The sequence below is a fragment of the Puccinia triticina genome, chromosome 6A, assembly GCF_026914185.1.
Source record: "Puccinia triticina chromosome 6A, complete sequence".
Lineage (NCBI taxonomy): Eukaryota > Fungi > Basidiomycota > Pucciniomycetes > Pucciniales > Pucciniaceae > Puccinia > Puccinia triticina.
In genome coordinates, this window is record NC_070563.1 from 4,209,919 (window position 1) to 4,225,255 (window position 15,337).

A 15,337-nucleotide genomic window follows, 5' to 3' on the forward strand; every position below is an offset into this window, starting at 1 on the left:
TCAATTTCTCCTTTTACTCCCGCTACAAACCCATCATATGACTGGCATTGCCGACTCGGGCACGTGGCAGACGACATCGTCAAACAATTTTTGAGAAGATTTGTTCCGACTTTCGACATCAAATCCTGGTCTCCTTTCATTTGTGAATCGTGCAAGATATCCAAGAGCAAACAACGCCGCCACCATCTCCCAGAATCAATCCCCTTAAACAACAAACTAGATCTTCTCGTAACTGATGTACTGGGCCCGCTGGACCCAGACGTGAATGGCAATCGATTCCTACTTACTGTACGAGATCATGCAACCACCTACTCGTTTGCGTTTCCCATGAAAAATCGTTCCGAGGTACCCTCCATCATCATATCTCTTGTCAAGCGAATCTTATCCCATTTCAAATCAGCTCCACGATACATCCGATGCGACAATGCTAAGGAGTACACAACTCAATCCTTCTCAACATACCTCTCTTCGGTCGGGACCTCAATAATCTTCACTTCTCCATACACGCCTGAACAGAACGGCGAGGCCGAACGCTTGAATCGGACCCTCGGTGACATAGCTCATACAACCTTGAAACACTCCCAACTTCCCGACTCCCTATGGTTGTATGCATACAAATGTGCGTGCTACCTGATTAACCGCATACCCAACGCACGCTGCAAGACAACACCCCTTGAACTATGGTCTGATCGGGCGCCCCTGGGACCTTCCTTTTACCCCTTCGGCACCAAAGCGGTCGTACACATACCCAAGGAGCGCCGCCGCAAGCTGGATCAACGAGGATGGATTGGCTATCTGGTCGGCTACCAGGACGATGAGCGTGGATGGTTCTTTTGGAACCCGGTATCAAAAAGGGTCATAAACTCAGAGTGTGCTGAGTTCATTGACTTTCAAGGGAAATTGCTAATCCCTCGCCCCGAGAATTTTCGAGACATTCCATCTGCCCGTAGAACCCTAACCCTCGGCCAGGAGCCAACAAAGGAGATATGCGACGAGCAAGATGCTCAACTCGATTCTATCCAAGCAATTTCGGACGCCAACATTCCCACGAATCTGAAGACCGCATTGGCATGCCCCAAACGAGATTCTTGGCGTGCGGCTTGCATGACCGAGTGGGACCAACTGGTTCAGATCGACACCTTCGAAATAGAAGACAAGGAAAAGAAACACTCCATCGGCACGCGGTTTGTCTTTGACATCAAACGGAAATCGGATGGATTGGTCGAGAAATTGAAAGCTAGATTCGTCGTCCGTGGCTTCAAACAAAGGATCGGTCGGGACGTGAAGTCCACCTTTGCTCCCACTGCATCTCTGACGACACTACGGCTCCTTCTGACATTATCGATCGTAAACAAATGGAAGATCAACTCCTTCGACGTGACCGGCGCATTCGTACACAGTCCAATAGACGAGACAATCTATGTCGACCCTCCCACCGAACTTTTTCCGGAATTGAAAGGCAAAGTACTACGATTGAAAAAAGCGCTATATGGGACCCGGCAAGCCAGTCGATGCTGGTGGAAACACTTCAAGGGCCTTCTCCAAGCGTGGGGATTCATCTGCGACGAGCTCAAGGAATGCCTATACAGATATAAGAAGGGCAACTCAATCATTATCATATGGATCCATGTTGACAACGGGATTGTTTTAAGCAACGACGACGGAGCTCTCGGAATCCTTCGTCAGAAACTCGAATCCAATTTACGGGTTAAGTGGGACGTGCGACCGGACAAACTAGTTGGTATCAAAATGGAGTATGGAGATGAATCGATCTTCCTAAGTCAACCGCTGTTGATAGACCAAACGATAAAAAAATTTCAAAGTGAGGTACAACCTAAGTTGATCCCGACATATACTCCCCTCGCAGGAGACAAGCTCTTGACCTCATCCGGTGAACCGGTTGAGGCGATGTTATATCAATCCTTGATCAGCTCTCTCAACTACATCGCACTCGGCTCACGTCCTGATCTCAGCTTCGCCGTGAATTATCTGGCCCGATACAGCTCGAACCCGGATGTGACACACTGGGGCGCTCTTCGACATCTTGTACAATACCTGGCGACTACCCGCCACAAACGCCTAAAGCTCGAACACACCAATAACAAACTAATTGCCTGGTCCGATGCCAACTGGGGCGGGGAATTCCAACGTTCAACTTCTGGTTTCATGTTAACATTCATGGGTAGCCCCATTGCTTGGGGTTCTCGACGCCAAAAGGTTGTGGCGACATCGACTTGCGCGGCGGAGTTTATTTCAATCGGCTCCACGGTAGACTTCTTATTATTCCTGATCCCGATAATCCACTCACTTGACGTAAAACCGGAAACGATCCTGAGGTGCGACAATCGAGCGGCGGTGCTCGTATCCGATGACAACGCGTCAAAAGGAAGAATGAAGAGCCTCGAGCGGAATTTCTTCTTTGTCAACGACGCAATCCGCGAACACAACATCAAGCTCAATTGGGTCTCGACAACCAAAAATCTCGCCGATTTCTTCACCAAGCCTCTGGGTGCCTCTCTACACTCGATTTCGATGTCTAAAATATTCCGATGAATCTCATGATAGCCTGATTTTTTTTTCCATTTTGCTTATTCCTCTATTTTAAATCTCACAATCCCCACTCAATTGTTTTTCAACTTTTCTCAGTCTTTCTCAGTTTGTTTTCCAGTTTCCATTCATTTCATTCATCTCAGTTGTAATTGGTGGTGTGGAGTTTGAGGGGGGGTGTTGGAGTGTGGGGTGTACAAACTCCACATTTGGAGTATCAGGGAGTCAAGAGGAGGTTGGGGAGGAGTACATGCAATCAAGGATTTTCACCCTCAACAGGAGGCTTGGGCAGGGTACGGGCAGGTGGTGCCTGGGTACCTGCTGTTTGTAGTCCAAAAACCAGGCTGGTACAGAATTGTACCCTCCAGGCAGTACCAGGTACCCAAAATCCATCACCTGTTGTTTTTATCACAAAAACCAGGCACTTGCCAGGCGGTACCAGATACCCTAAATTGGGCACCCAAACTCCATTGCCTGCTGTTTCTATCACAAAACCAGGCACCTGGTACCAATTCACACCTGCCAGGCAGTACCAGGTACCTTAATTGGGTACCCAAACTACATCCCTAGCCTAGTAGGAATCTGATGTCATTCCAATTTCAGTGCAATTTCAGTGGTGATTTCACCAGGGGTGATTTTGATGCACTCTCCAGAGAGTGCCATACCGTAACCTTTTTCCAGAACTGTGCTGGATGCTTTTGGTGAAATTAGTGTAAGACATAATAAAAAAATGCTGGAAATCATCCACAAATGCTCTGAAACTGATCCTGGATTCATCCATAAATTATCCAGAAGTCATGCAGAAGTCAAATAGAACTCAATTGGAACACAGTTGAAACCATTAAGACATAATGGCCACAATAAAATCATGATTCAATCTGAACTTTTCGTTGATTGGGATGATTTCTTGGGGTTCAATTCATATTATTCACATACTCATGGTGGTCATTGTTTTCACTTTGCTACTTTTTCCCTCATGTGCGCGCGTAAAAGTTTGTTAAAAATTGCAGGCTGGGCCTCTTTAAGATCAACAACATGTACACCCTGGTTAGAATGATGTGAAAGGCCCATCTGAATTGACATATTTCCCTAAAAAAGGCAGGTATCATCTAGAACTGAACCAAAAAAAGGATGAAAATAGGGGGTTTGTGGTACCACATGTCAGCTAGACAACCTGGCTTCTTAACACATATCAGCTTGTGAGTTTTTGTTTTGTTTTCCAATGTCTCCATTGACATAAATGATTAATCATTGGGCATTGAGTAACTGTCATTTCATTATAGGTTGTAATTGAGTTATCATCCTTACAGAATGAAACAGTTCTATGCAACATTGCATGAGGTCCTGTGATCCTTCCTCATAAATGATGACAGGCTTCCCATTGAATTCTGAATGATTTATCAATCATTTCCTAATGCATATCTGACTGACATCAGACCCAGAACAACATAAAATTACAGTCAGGCACTCTCTGGATAGTGCATCAAAGTCTCCCCTGGTTTTTCAAACCACAACTCAAGTTATCCTCATGCTCAACTCATTATTACTGGCAGAATAAGTTGCATGATTTAATTTTTCTACCAGTCTGAACTCATGAGTGAATCCTACTGCGGTTATGTTTACCCTTAGTCTACCCTCACTGTATGTCTAGTGTTTTGTTTTTTACTTAAACAACAATATTTCCAGCCATACATCAACCTTATTTTCAGTGTAGGTTTTTTATGTCTTTCTGTTTTGTTTTGATGAATGTATCAAAATTCAAGGTGTATTCCACCTTCACTTTGATCTTCTCCAGAGAGGCTGTGTTAAGCTCGCCAAAACCCGCATTATTAGTGCTTTGGTCTGATTGGATATTTTGAAGTTGAATTGGTGAGCAGTTAAATATTACTACCTTATGATGAATGATTTCTTGGGAGATCTGTGAGACCATATCATGCATTTGTCCTAAATTTCGCTAGTGGAAAAAACAAATAATTTTAAGCGGTGCCCCATTTGCCGGTGCGGTGGCAGCCGAAAGGCCCCGCGCTATGGCTGCTCGGCAGGCGCCTAGGGTGCGCAAAGGGGCCATTGATACCACATGCGACTTTTCTAATTGGTAATGTACGGAATGCTGTTCATGTTGAATGACTTTTCCGATATGCCTTGCTTGTCTTTCTAGCATAAGGGTAGGGAGCATTCGAGCGTCTTGAGAATCATTTTTTCATTCTTCTTCAGACATGGAATGTTGGGCCAATCCGGGCAAGAAACAACGCATTTGTATGTATCTTTACGTGATCTGTCAAGCTATAGAGACTTGCTCTATGTACCTCGAAGAGTGGGACAAGCAAACGATCCCCGAGTGGTTGTATGAGGATGGTACCTCAAAGGCACACGCAAATTGACAATTAACAGACAAGCGGCCCAATCCCAGCGATGTCAATTCTTACCGATTACCAATCCGAGGCATAATCCTGGTGAAGGCTGAGGTTTTATTCTCGTCATCGACCATACTTTTGGAGTTCTGGGGATGAAATAAGAGGATATCAGTTGCGGATACCGTATCTCGTGCGGTCGGTGTAGATATAAAGCTTGAACAGCTTCAATCGCAATATTATCTGAATTAATAGCTCACCCCATTCTCGATTATCGAGGGGACAAACTTGACGAGTCTTGAGCCACCTCGAGATGCAGTGGAAATGAAAGGCATGCTAAATCCAAGGGAGACCAGAGTTTCAACCACTGTGAGCTGTCCATGATTGTAGAATTCTGGATAATGGAGAATTTACATTACAGGTTCCCCAAGCAACCGTACATTCCTCGTTAGTCGCACTGGCTTGATTGGCTTGACATTCGATACCTATGGGATCGATCCGATCAGGAGGTGAGACCCAATAAAAGGTCCAATTAAGCGACAATGAGTGATATCTTTCTTACATAGATCCATGATGTGATTCCTGGGAAAATTCATAGCGAAGGTGTCAGCTAGCGTTCACGGTATTGGTGACTGAAATCAATCGAAGGACTCGCCTGCAAATTGCGCAATTATCAACAATGATATCCCAGGCCCACAGGGCTACCGCATTCCACTACGAAAGAATAAGCACATTATCGACAAGAAGTTCAGTGATCTATTGTGTAAGGTATCAGGAAAAGTAACTCGATACGGTATTGGGATGGCCGATTGACCTTCTTGACCACAAATCGTTTTTGTTCGGTCGAGTTTGCCTCTGCGTCAGGTTTAGCTGCCGAGTTTTGATCCACGTCCATCGAGTCTGCCATGATGTCGGTTCTGTTTCAGACTTCAGTTTTCGGTTGATACGCAGGTGACCCAGAGCATGTACAGAAGCAGACCCGTCTGATCAAAAGTATTTCATAGAAGCCGGTCATATGGAACTTTGGAAGGCCCCGCGAGCGGGGGCCCCGGGGGCTCTCCGCGCCCCCCGCGCTCTCCTGCGGACAAGCTGGGCCTGGAAGACTTCCTTTCATCTGAGATACAGGGTCAGATCTGCGGCCTCTGAAGATAGATTTCTCCTCGAAAATCTGCATGGAAGGCTGCAGATCTACTTCTGTAGGGGGTTGCAGAACCAAAGGGAAGTTTTCCAGTTCTGTACCGTTGGAGATGATTCATGAAACATCAATTTTCCAAGCTTATTTCTCTCAATACTCTCATGACTAATACTGACCATCATAAGAAGGCAGTCTTGAGCACAAATGTGAAGAATGTTAAAAATAGAACCCTCTCCTAGTTTTCATATTTTGCTTTGAGAACAGGAAAAGTGGACATTTTTCAAAATTCAAGCCCGTGGTACAGGCGTGGCGGCAGTAGCATCCCTGATAATTCAGTAGGCAGGGTCTTTATGCTTTCAAGGCCCTTTCTGGTAGTTATGTGCATGAGAATATGCACTATTCCAGGTTTGGCACAAACAAAAGGCTTTAACAAGTGCACCATTGCCCCGGTGCACAATTGATTTGCCAATTATGGTATTTAAATATGGTGTTCAAAGTTGGTTTGCATAATTTTATGCATGCATAAATCATAAAATCATAAAAATATTTTTGTGAGGAAATTTTGTATTACATAATCAGACAGTTGTATACCATGCAAAAAAGATTTTATGATTTTATGATTTATGCACATAAATCATAAAATCATAAAATCTTTTTTGCAGAGGATACATATGACTGTCTGATTATGTAATGCAAAATTTCCTCACCAAAATATTTTTATGATTTTATGATTTATGCATGCATAAAATCATGCAAACCATCTTTGAATACCATAAATCTAAACTCCTTCTATCCTTGATCTCTGTGGCACACAGAGATGAAAAGGAGGGCGTTGAAATTTCATCACACAACGTGCGTGCAGTTCAAATGATGGAGAGAAGAAAGCTCTAGTTTATATCAATCAAGACCACAATACCTGTCACTGAAGTTTTGAAATCTGGAGACCTCTAGAAACTTGATGCAGCGTCTCACCCATGACCTGCTGATCAAGTCACTGACCTGAATGACACTGTTTGACAAAGCATGAGCTATTTATGCATAGACCTGAGCGCTATGTGGACAGAGGTGGACAGGTTTCTGCATAAATATATTTAGGGGGTTGAGAAATTGACTCCCACAAATTAAAAAATCGACTCCCAAACGCAATTTACGTTGCGTGGACCGCCTCAGGACATCTTTCCCGGGTCATCGCGACCGCATTTTGACCCGGGGGCGCTTTGGGAGTCGGAATTGTAATTCCGAGATCCCCAACGGGAGTTGGGATTTTAATTTTACAAAAAATCCCAGAAAATAGAGAAATATTTATATCTCCTCACTGGAGCACCCAAACACTTGCAAATTTTTACAGCAATCTAGATACACTGTCTAGAAAATATGTTGAGATTTACAGCTGTAGAAACCATCAGGAAGGCCTTGTGGAACAGGGGGTTTAATTTGGCGGATTTCCTACTAAGGCAAACCCCCAAAACCTTATATATGGTTCTCCAAATGGCCCCAATTTTTTTATGCCACAAGAATAAACTCTTTATAACATATGCTGAGCTTCACGGCATTAGCACACCTCAGGGAAACCTTGTGTAGCCGGGGGGTGATTTGGCGGATTTCCTACTAAGGCAAACCCCTGAAACCTTATCTACGGTGCTCCAAACGTCCCCAAATTTTTCTTCCAGAAGAATAAACTCTTTGAAACATATTTTAAGCTTCACGGAATTAGAACTCCTCAGGGAGACCCTGTGTAGCCGGGGGGCGGATTTGGCCGATTTCCTACTAAGGCAAACTCCCAAAACCTTATCTACGGTGCTCCAAACAGCCCCAATTTTTTTCTGAAATAAGAATAAACTCTATAGAAAATATTTTAAGCTCCAAGGAGGTATTACACATCAGGAACACCTTCTATTGACCGTGGTGTAGCGTAGCGCGGCGCAGATGCGCTATTCTTTAGCGTAGCGTTAGCGCAATTGCGCGCATCTGCGCTCAAGGTACGCGCACAGGGTCAAAAGCCATTTCATCTTTTAGCGTAGCTTTAGCGCAGATACGCGCAATTGCACTAACGCTACACTAAAAAATAGCGCATTTGCGCTGCGCTACACTACACCACGGTCAATAGAAGGTGTTCTTGATGTGTAATACCTCCTTGGAGCTTGAAATATTTTCTAGAGAGTGTATTCTTATGGCAGAAGAAATTTGGGGCCGTTTGGAGCACCGTAGATAAGATTTTGGAGGTTTGCCTTAGTAGGCCAAATCCGCTTACCGGCTACACAGGGTCTTCCTGAGGAGTGCTAATGCCGTGAAGCTTAAAATATGTTTCAAAGAGTGTATTCTTCAGGCAGAAAAAAATTGGGGCCATTTGGAGAACTTTAGATAAGGTTTTGGGGGTTTGCCTTAGTAGGAAATCCACCAAATCACCCCCCGGCTACACAAGGTGTCCCTGAGGTGTGCTAATTACGTGAAGCTCAGAATATATTTTAAAGAGTTTATTATTGTGGCAGAAAAAAAATGGGGCCATTTGGAGCACCTTAGATAAGGTTTCAGGGGTTTGCCTTAGTAGGAAATCCACCAAATCACCCCCCGGCTACACAAGGTGTCCCTGAGGTGTGCTAATGCCGTGAAGCTCAGCATATGTTTTAAAGAGTGTATTCTTGTTGCATAAAAAAATGGGGCCATTTGGAGAACCATAGATAAGGTTTCAGGGGTTTCCCTTAGTAGGAAATCCGCCAAATTAACCCCCCTGTTCCACAAGGCCTTCCTGATGGTTTCTACAGCTGTAAATCTCAACATATTTTCTAGACAGTGTATCTAGATTGCTGTAAAAATTTGCAAGTGTTTGGGTGCTCCAGTGAGGAGATATAAATATTTCTCTATTTTCTGCGATTTTTTGTAAAATTAAAATCCCGACTCCTGTTTGGGATTGCAGAATTGCAATTCCGACTCCCAAAACGCCCCCGGGTCAAAATGCGGTCGCGAGGACCCGGGAAAGACGTCCTGAGGCGGTCCACGCGACGTAAATTGCGTTTGGGAGTCGATTTTTTAATTTGTGGGAGTTGATTTCTCAACCCCCTATATTTATGCACCATCTAAAGATGCCCATACATTATGAATGTATCACATTTCCTTCGTAATTCATTGTCAGTCCCAAATTGCAAGGAACAGAGAAAATATCATTCACATGCACCCCTATTCATGTTTGACGTGATAAACATTGGTTTATGTGTATCTCCACATTCTGGAACAGTTGTAAATGACCAGATCCATGACCATATATAGAGTTTGATACAGAATATAGCAAATCTGCACAAATGATACCAGGTTCCTGTCTCCTGATCACGGGATTTGACATCAAGCTGAAGCTCATACCTATGGAGGCTTGGAGCCAACTTGTTGGCCAACATCTTTTGATTTTCAGAATTTTAATTCTTGGTGTAAATTTTTGAGTCCCACCACCTGAAACTGGAACCCAGCGGTCAAATATGGATTCCACTGCCAAACTGGCCAGATTTGACAGATTCTGTAATGATTCCCCAGTCATACTGGCCAAATAATCTGCCTGGGTGCCAAAGAAGATTCCATGATAATCACATGGCTCATGTACATGCTGTAACGGAGGCATACCTTAACCAACCTTTTGATGACCAGAGCAGACCGGTCATTGAGAGAGTGCGTAACCCTCTCAATGACCGGTTTAAACTATGCCAATCAGCAAGGGGAGCTCTTGATGACCGGTATAAATTATGCCGGTCACCGAGGCGAGCTCGCAATGACTAGTTTATGCCGGGCATCGAGAGGTTTACAAGCAAAATTCTCTCCATGACCGGCGGCAATGACAGGTCTTCCATGTTCATTGAAGGAGTACATCATACGTGCCTCGATAGCAGAGCTTTTGATGACCAGACCACTCATCAAGAGCTCCCCGCAATGACCGGCATAACAGACCATGAGAGGGATATTTACATACTCCCTCGATGGCGGGCATGACCAGTAATTGAGGGGTTATCTATTCATTTGATGACCGGTATACATGGACCGTTCATCGAGAGGTTTATCTCCTCGCCAGTTGACCGTTATAGACCGGAAATCAAGGGGATTTTGTACTCCCTCCGGTCTTTGAGAGGAGTACTGTCCATGACCGGTACAATCAGTCTTTGAGAGGAGTAACTTTGATGACTGGCACAACACTTTAGAGCCTTCAATGACCAATCAGTGACACATTGTTGCTTCATATTAGCTCCTCCTTCTATGGTGGCTTATACAGACAATTCGTGATGGAAGGAGGAACAAAGCAGAATATGGCTAAAATGGCATCTCCATGCCTGGTTTGTTGGTTTTGTTGTTCTGTCTATTTTGACAATGGGTTGCGCTCATCATGAATGGCCGGATATGCCTGGCCAGCAGGCGCCGTCCTGGCCGCTTTGGCAGGTGAGTTGGCCATTTTGAGACGATTTCACCATAATTTCAGGAATTCTGTCCAGATTGTCGCTCCAGAGCCTCCATACATACCTTACTAAATCCAGGTTTTCGTCAGCGGTTCATCTTCTAGCAAGATGCTAGTATCTCATATTCGACTTTGCTTCCTGGCGGCGGCATACAGACGAGTTGTGATTTTGATTATGTTTGTTGGTACTTGGTAGCAGCCTGCAAACCCCCTCGAACGGAGGGTCCGGGGTTGGAGCGCTACCGCAAAGTGCTCAGTGTCACATTATCGCGGTCACGCCATCCGGGATTTGTTGTTAATTGACTACTCATGCGCGGCGTAAAATTCACTCGAGACGAACTAACTAGCTATTGCATCTCAGGAAGTAGCAGCTTCAAGGCCTCACTTTTGCATCATCTCCAACTCGTCGCAAAGGGAAAGCGACATGACACTGGTCACTACTTCGAGAAAAGGGCATGTCGCATTTTCCCATAACATCGGAAATGAAAGAGCCCCTTTTGACCATCCGCTAACTTGACACAAGTCTCCCCTGGTGGGAGGCTCGCTCCTCCGGGCTGGGTCCCCCCCGACCCTCGTCCGAGAGGCTTAGTTAAGCTAGGACCATCCGTGCATCATGAAAAAATCCCACTGGATGTAGCTTCAAGTTCTGCCTCGAGTGGAGATGACAGAGATGGAAGGCACCAGACCGCAAATGAATATTTACCAGTCGCGGTCTTACTACCCCCAATGGGGTAGTGTCAATATTAAGAGGAATACTCATCGACAGCGTGTTTAATCAGGTATACTATGGATTGTAATATGAATCATATATCATATATAGAGGGATAAGCAAATGAGCAATTCTAACCAGTCAACTGCAATCATTTCCATCATCATCTACCACAGCAAATTACTTTGCATTCACTCCAATATTTGTCAGTCTTTTCCCATCAATATACCATCGCCATATTTCAGGAAGTCGCGACGAAATGCTTCTTTCAAACAGATTGGCAACTGCTTTTGCATTCCTGAATTTACTGAATTCATCAGTCATCGTTGGAGCATTTCAAGCCGAAGAGGTATCTTTTCAGGCGGCTGCCTCGGTGAAAGCTGACCCCACGAGTCCTTGCGGGCTTTATCAGATTGTAGCGTACATGCTTCTCCTCCGAGTCCCGGGAGGGTACTGTTCAAAATTTAGATAGAACTGATCATTTTCCTTTTTCTTTTTTTTCGATTCCCAGTGCTCGCGGTACTAATGAGGCTCAAAGCGGCTCACCCACCTATGCGAATTTGATAAACATAATAGAAACCACTATACCCGGAGGGTCTAACGTAGAAATTGACTACTCAGCGATCATGGAATATGTTACGAGTCCGATAAAAGGAGCTGCTGCTGGTGCTGCATATTTATCTGATCAAATGGTCAAGTGTCCGGATCAAAAATATGTTTTTGTCGGTTATTCCAAAGGGGTGCGTGATTATTTTTATCAGTATCATGTCGGCGTATGGGCTCAAGTCCCAGGTCACTTTGCGCATATAGGCTATGGTCATTTCACAGCTTATGAAAGAACTTCCGATAAGCGCGGACAAAGTTGTGGCCATTGTCCTGTTCGGTAACCCTTTCCACACTCCAAACGCACCACAAAACCGATGCTCGGGGGCAAGTCTTACCTTCCTTTTTACTTTGCAAGATCAATGTGATTGATTTTTTTTTTTTGAACTAGTCTGGCGGGAGCGGGTTGGCTTCGTACTTCGCACCACCCATCCCCTCACAATATGTCTCGCTAACCTACGATTGCTGCATCTTGTGGGACATGGTTTGCCAGACTATCGGGACTGTTTTCAATCACTTGAAATACCGTGGCTCGCAAGATGAAAAGAACGCAGCTGCGTTTGTGGTCTCTCAACTTCGCAGAAAGCTAGGACGAATGTATAAGTAAAGCGAAGGCCACAACACTTGATTTGACAAACACGCAGCCCCAAGATTCATAAGTTTCTACCTTTCCTTTGGCGTTCTGCTGTGTTCGCTATGGATGTGTGCCATGTTACGATAGGCTCCATATATCTTACTCTCGACGTTCCAAAGAAAGACTTTTTTCGCATCTGATTCTAACCTACGACAATTGTGCTTACGACGTTGCACCTGCTTATTTTTTCATCTGATGTTAGTCAAATCTTTAATCCATTATATACACGCCTAGTGCATTATTTTCTATGTTCGAAACAAATTACCTCCTGCTTTAGTGTGTACGCCCACCTCATCGCGTTTACGGCATTAGGTCGTCCCTAGAGTCAGGCACATGTTGAGAAGACAACCTAGAAAGAGTGCCCGATATGACACCAGGATTGACAGTAATACACAAACTGCTGTCTGATTTGATAATTTGGTTGCCAAGTCAGGTGAGAACTAAAACCCTCCTCTCCCCCGAACTTATCAAAGTCCCTCCGAGGGGGCCCCCTCCGCAGGAAGAACTTACACCTAAGCGGTGAAAGCTGGGGTGGCAGGAACAGAAAATCTGCCTCGATGCCAGGTTTTTATTTTTGAATCAGTTTTAAACCCCCACCTCAAAGGTTTCCTGCATGGTGTGTAGGATCAAATGACACCTAAGAAGCAACGATGGGAGGTTATGTTATAGATAACGCAAAGTAACGTTAACGTAACTAAAAAAAGCACGTTATCGTTGAAGTTTCTTCTAACTTTTTCAAGTTGCGTTAGGTGTATTTTTCCTTCTTTTTTTCTCACTTGAGTTACGTTATCTGGTTTTTTTTATTCTTTATTTTTTAGAAAAGTTACGATATTCACGGCAGCCAGCTTGCTTTAGAGCGAGCTGGGTTTGTACGCGCCGCAGTCGTACTGTTGGTTCACGTGTAATCCGACAGTACAGCCGCGGCGCACTGAACTGACGGCAGCAAGCTTGCTCCAGAGCGAGCTGGGTTTGTACGCGCCGCAGTCGTACTGTCGGTTTACGTGTAATCCGACAGTACAGCCGCGGCGCACTGAACTGACGGCAGCAAGCTCGCTCCAGAGCGTTATTTCACTTTTTTTGTCAAAAGAAAGTTACGTTACTGCCGGGCTCAGGAGGAAGGAAAAATCATAAGTTACGTTTCCTGAGCCCGGTCTTGCTTCAAGTTAAAAAAAACTTTAACTGGTGAGAAGATAACGGAAAAAGTTACGTTACGAAAATTGCTTCAGATATTGTAACGCATGTAACTTCCCATCGTTGTAAGAAGCATGGCTTCATTCCTATCAACAAAGGGTGTTTACGCTACGCGTAACGCGTTGATAACAGTAACATAACAGAATTTTTGTCGTTATCTACGCGTTACGCGTAACGGCGGTGCAATTAGGTTATCACACCACATTAAGCCGGCTTTTTTCATGCTTGTTGCGTTATCCGGGCGCGCGGAGCCCCTGAGAAAGGGCAAAAAATGCGGCTAAAAAGCCTTAAACAGTCCGTTATCGCGTTATCCGGGGGATAACGCAATAACGGGCTTCAAAAATGAAGCCCGTTACGTTACGCGCGGGGCCTAAAATGGCCCCGTTACTAGTAAAGTAACGGAGGGCCCCAGATAACAGGGATAGTTACGTTACCAAAATTGCACGGATAACACAACGTAACATAACTACCCTTCGTTGTTCCTATCCTTTCCCCATTGCTTCAGCCCTACATTCTTACTTGTCCGGGTGCTTCAAAGACAAAAATGATTGAGGAATGCACTGGAAACCTGAGAGACCATAAACTCACACGCTCACTGACAGTTGAATGAGGTCAACGTACAAAGCAAGATTAGCTAAGAAAACTGAACATGATGTGTCACCAATCTGTCTAACCTTGAAGGTAAAAAAAGGATTCAAGCCTATCCAAGGGCACTTTATAGATTTACTCAACACTCCACCTAAGAAGGGAGTTGGATTATTTACTGATCTGATTACAGGTTGTAGAAATAGGATAATAAATTTTTTGAAAATGTGGTCCTCTCTGCAACATGGAGATCTTTCATTTGGTCAAAAAAAAAAGGAAAGAATTTGCTAAGTTGAGGGAGGGACTGGCAGATTACTGAAAATTTTGGGAATTTGGCAAAAAATCAAGTTCCTCCTGTGCCAACATTCACCCCTTGCGGCAACGGTGGGCCAATACATTAACGTTATTTGTTAGTGTAGTGTATTTGAGCCCAAACCAGCTAACAATAACAACAATTTCTGTTATCTTGTTTTTTGTGTTGCTAACAACACAGGAACTTGCTCAGGAAAGAGTGATGGATAACAGCAATAACTGTTATTATATCCTGTTAGTAGCAATAAAAGGCCTGTTATTGTTGTTATTGCTGTTATTTCCTGTTATTGTTAGTATGGATACTTGTATCTGAGATAAAAAATAACATGAATTTGGGAGTCAATCAAATGGCTACACTAACAGTTATTGTCCAATGACGTTAGTGTAGTGCAGTGGCCCATTGCTGCTTGCGGGCAAGTCCCTCCTGTGGAGGTTGCGCTGTGCGCCACCTCCTTGGAGGGACTGCGTTAAGTTTGCCTCCCCTGTCCAGCCAAAGGATGACATATGTAGGTAAGCGGGCTTGGCATGGCAATCGGGCGGGTTTGGGCCTCAAAGTAAACGGTTTGGTTGGGCCGGGTTAGTCTGTCTTGGATTGCCGCCCGGCCCAAACCTGTTTAGCCCGCCGGCACCCTGCGGGCCTCTGAACCCAATCAGACCATGGGCAGCCCCTAACTTAACACAAGTCCCTTCCTTCCGAGGAGGCGCGAAGCGCCTCCAAAGGAGGGACTTGAATATAATGTCCCAAATCTTGCGTGAGCACAACCAGCCATTTGGCTGGGGAGGGCATTACAACCCCCAAATCACCCAAAAGCGCTCTGATTCTGGTCACGCCTCCCAGACC

The 15,337-nt window shown here is 44.7% G+C and overlaps 2 protein-coding genes across 2 annotated transcripts; one reads left to right on the forward strand and one right to left on the reverse strand.

Moving 5' to 3' along the window:
- Positions 1 to 5,024: 5,024 nt before the first annotated feature.
- Positions 5,025 to 5,805, reverse strand: PtA15_6A509 (uncharacterized protein; the record flags this gene model as incomplete). The annotated part of the gene is made up of 6 exons (XM_053170222.1): positions 5,025 to 5,047; positions 5,159 to 5,234; positions 5,313 to 5,383; positions 5,461 to 5,480; positions 5,554 to 5,612; positions 5,713 to 5,805. The coding sequence occupies 6 exons, from the start codon at positions 5,803 to 5,805 to the stop codon at positions 5,025 to 5,027; spliced, it is 342 nt and encodes a 113-aa protein (XP_053021435.1).
- Positions 5,806 to 11,430: 5,625 nt separating this feature from the next.
- PtA15_6A510 (uncharacterized protein) lies at positions 11,431 to 12,381 on the forward strand (the record flags this gene model as incomplete). Its single annotated transcript, XM_053170224.1, has 4 exons — positions 11,431 to 11,591; positions 11,683 to 11,911; positions 11,982 to 12,101; positions 12,166 to 12,381. The coding sequence occupies 4 exons, from the start codon at positions 11,431 to 11,433 to the stop codon at positions 12,379 to 12,381; spliced, it is 726 nt and encodes a 241-aa protein (XP_053021436.1).
- Positions 12,382 to 15,337: the final 2,956 nt, after the last annotated feature.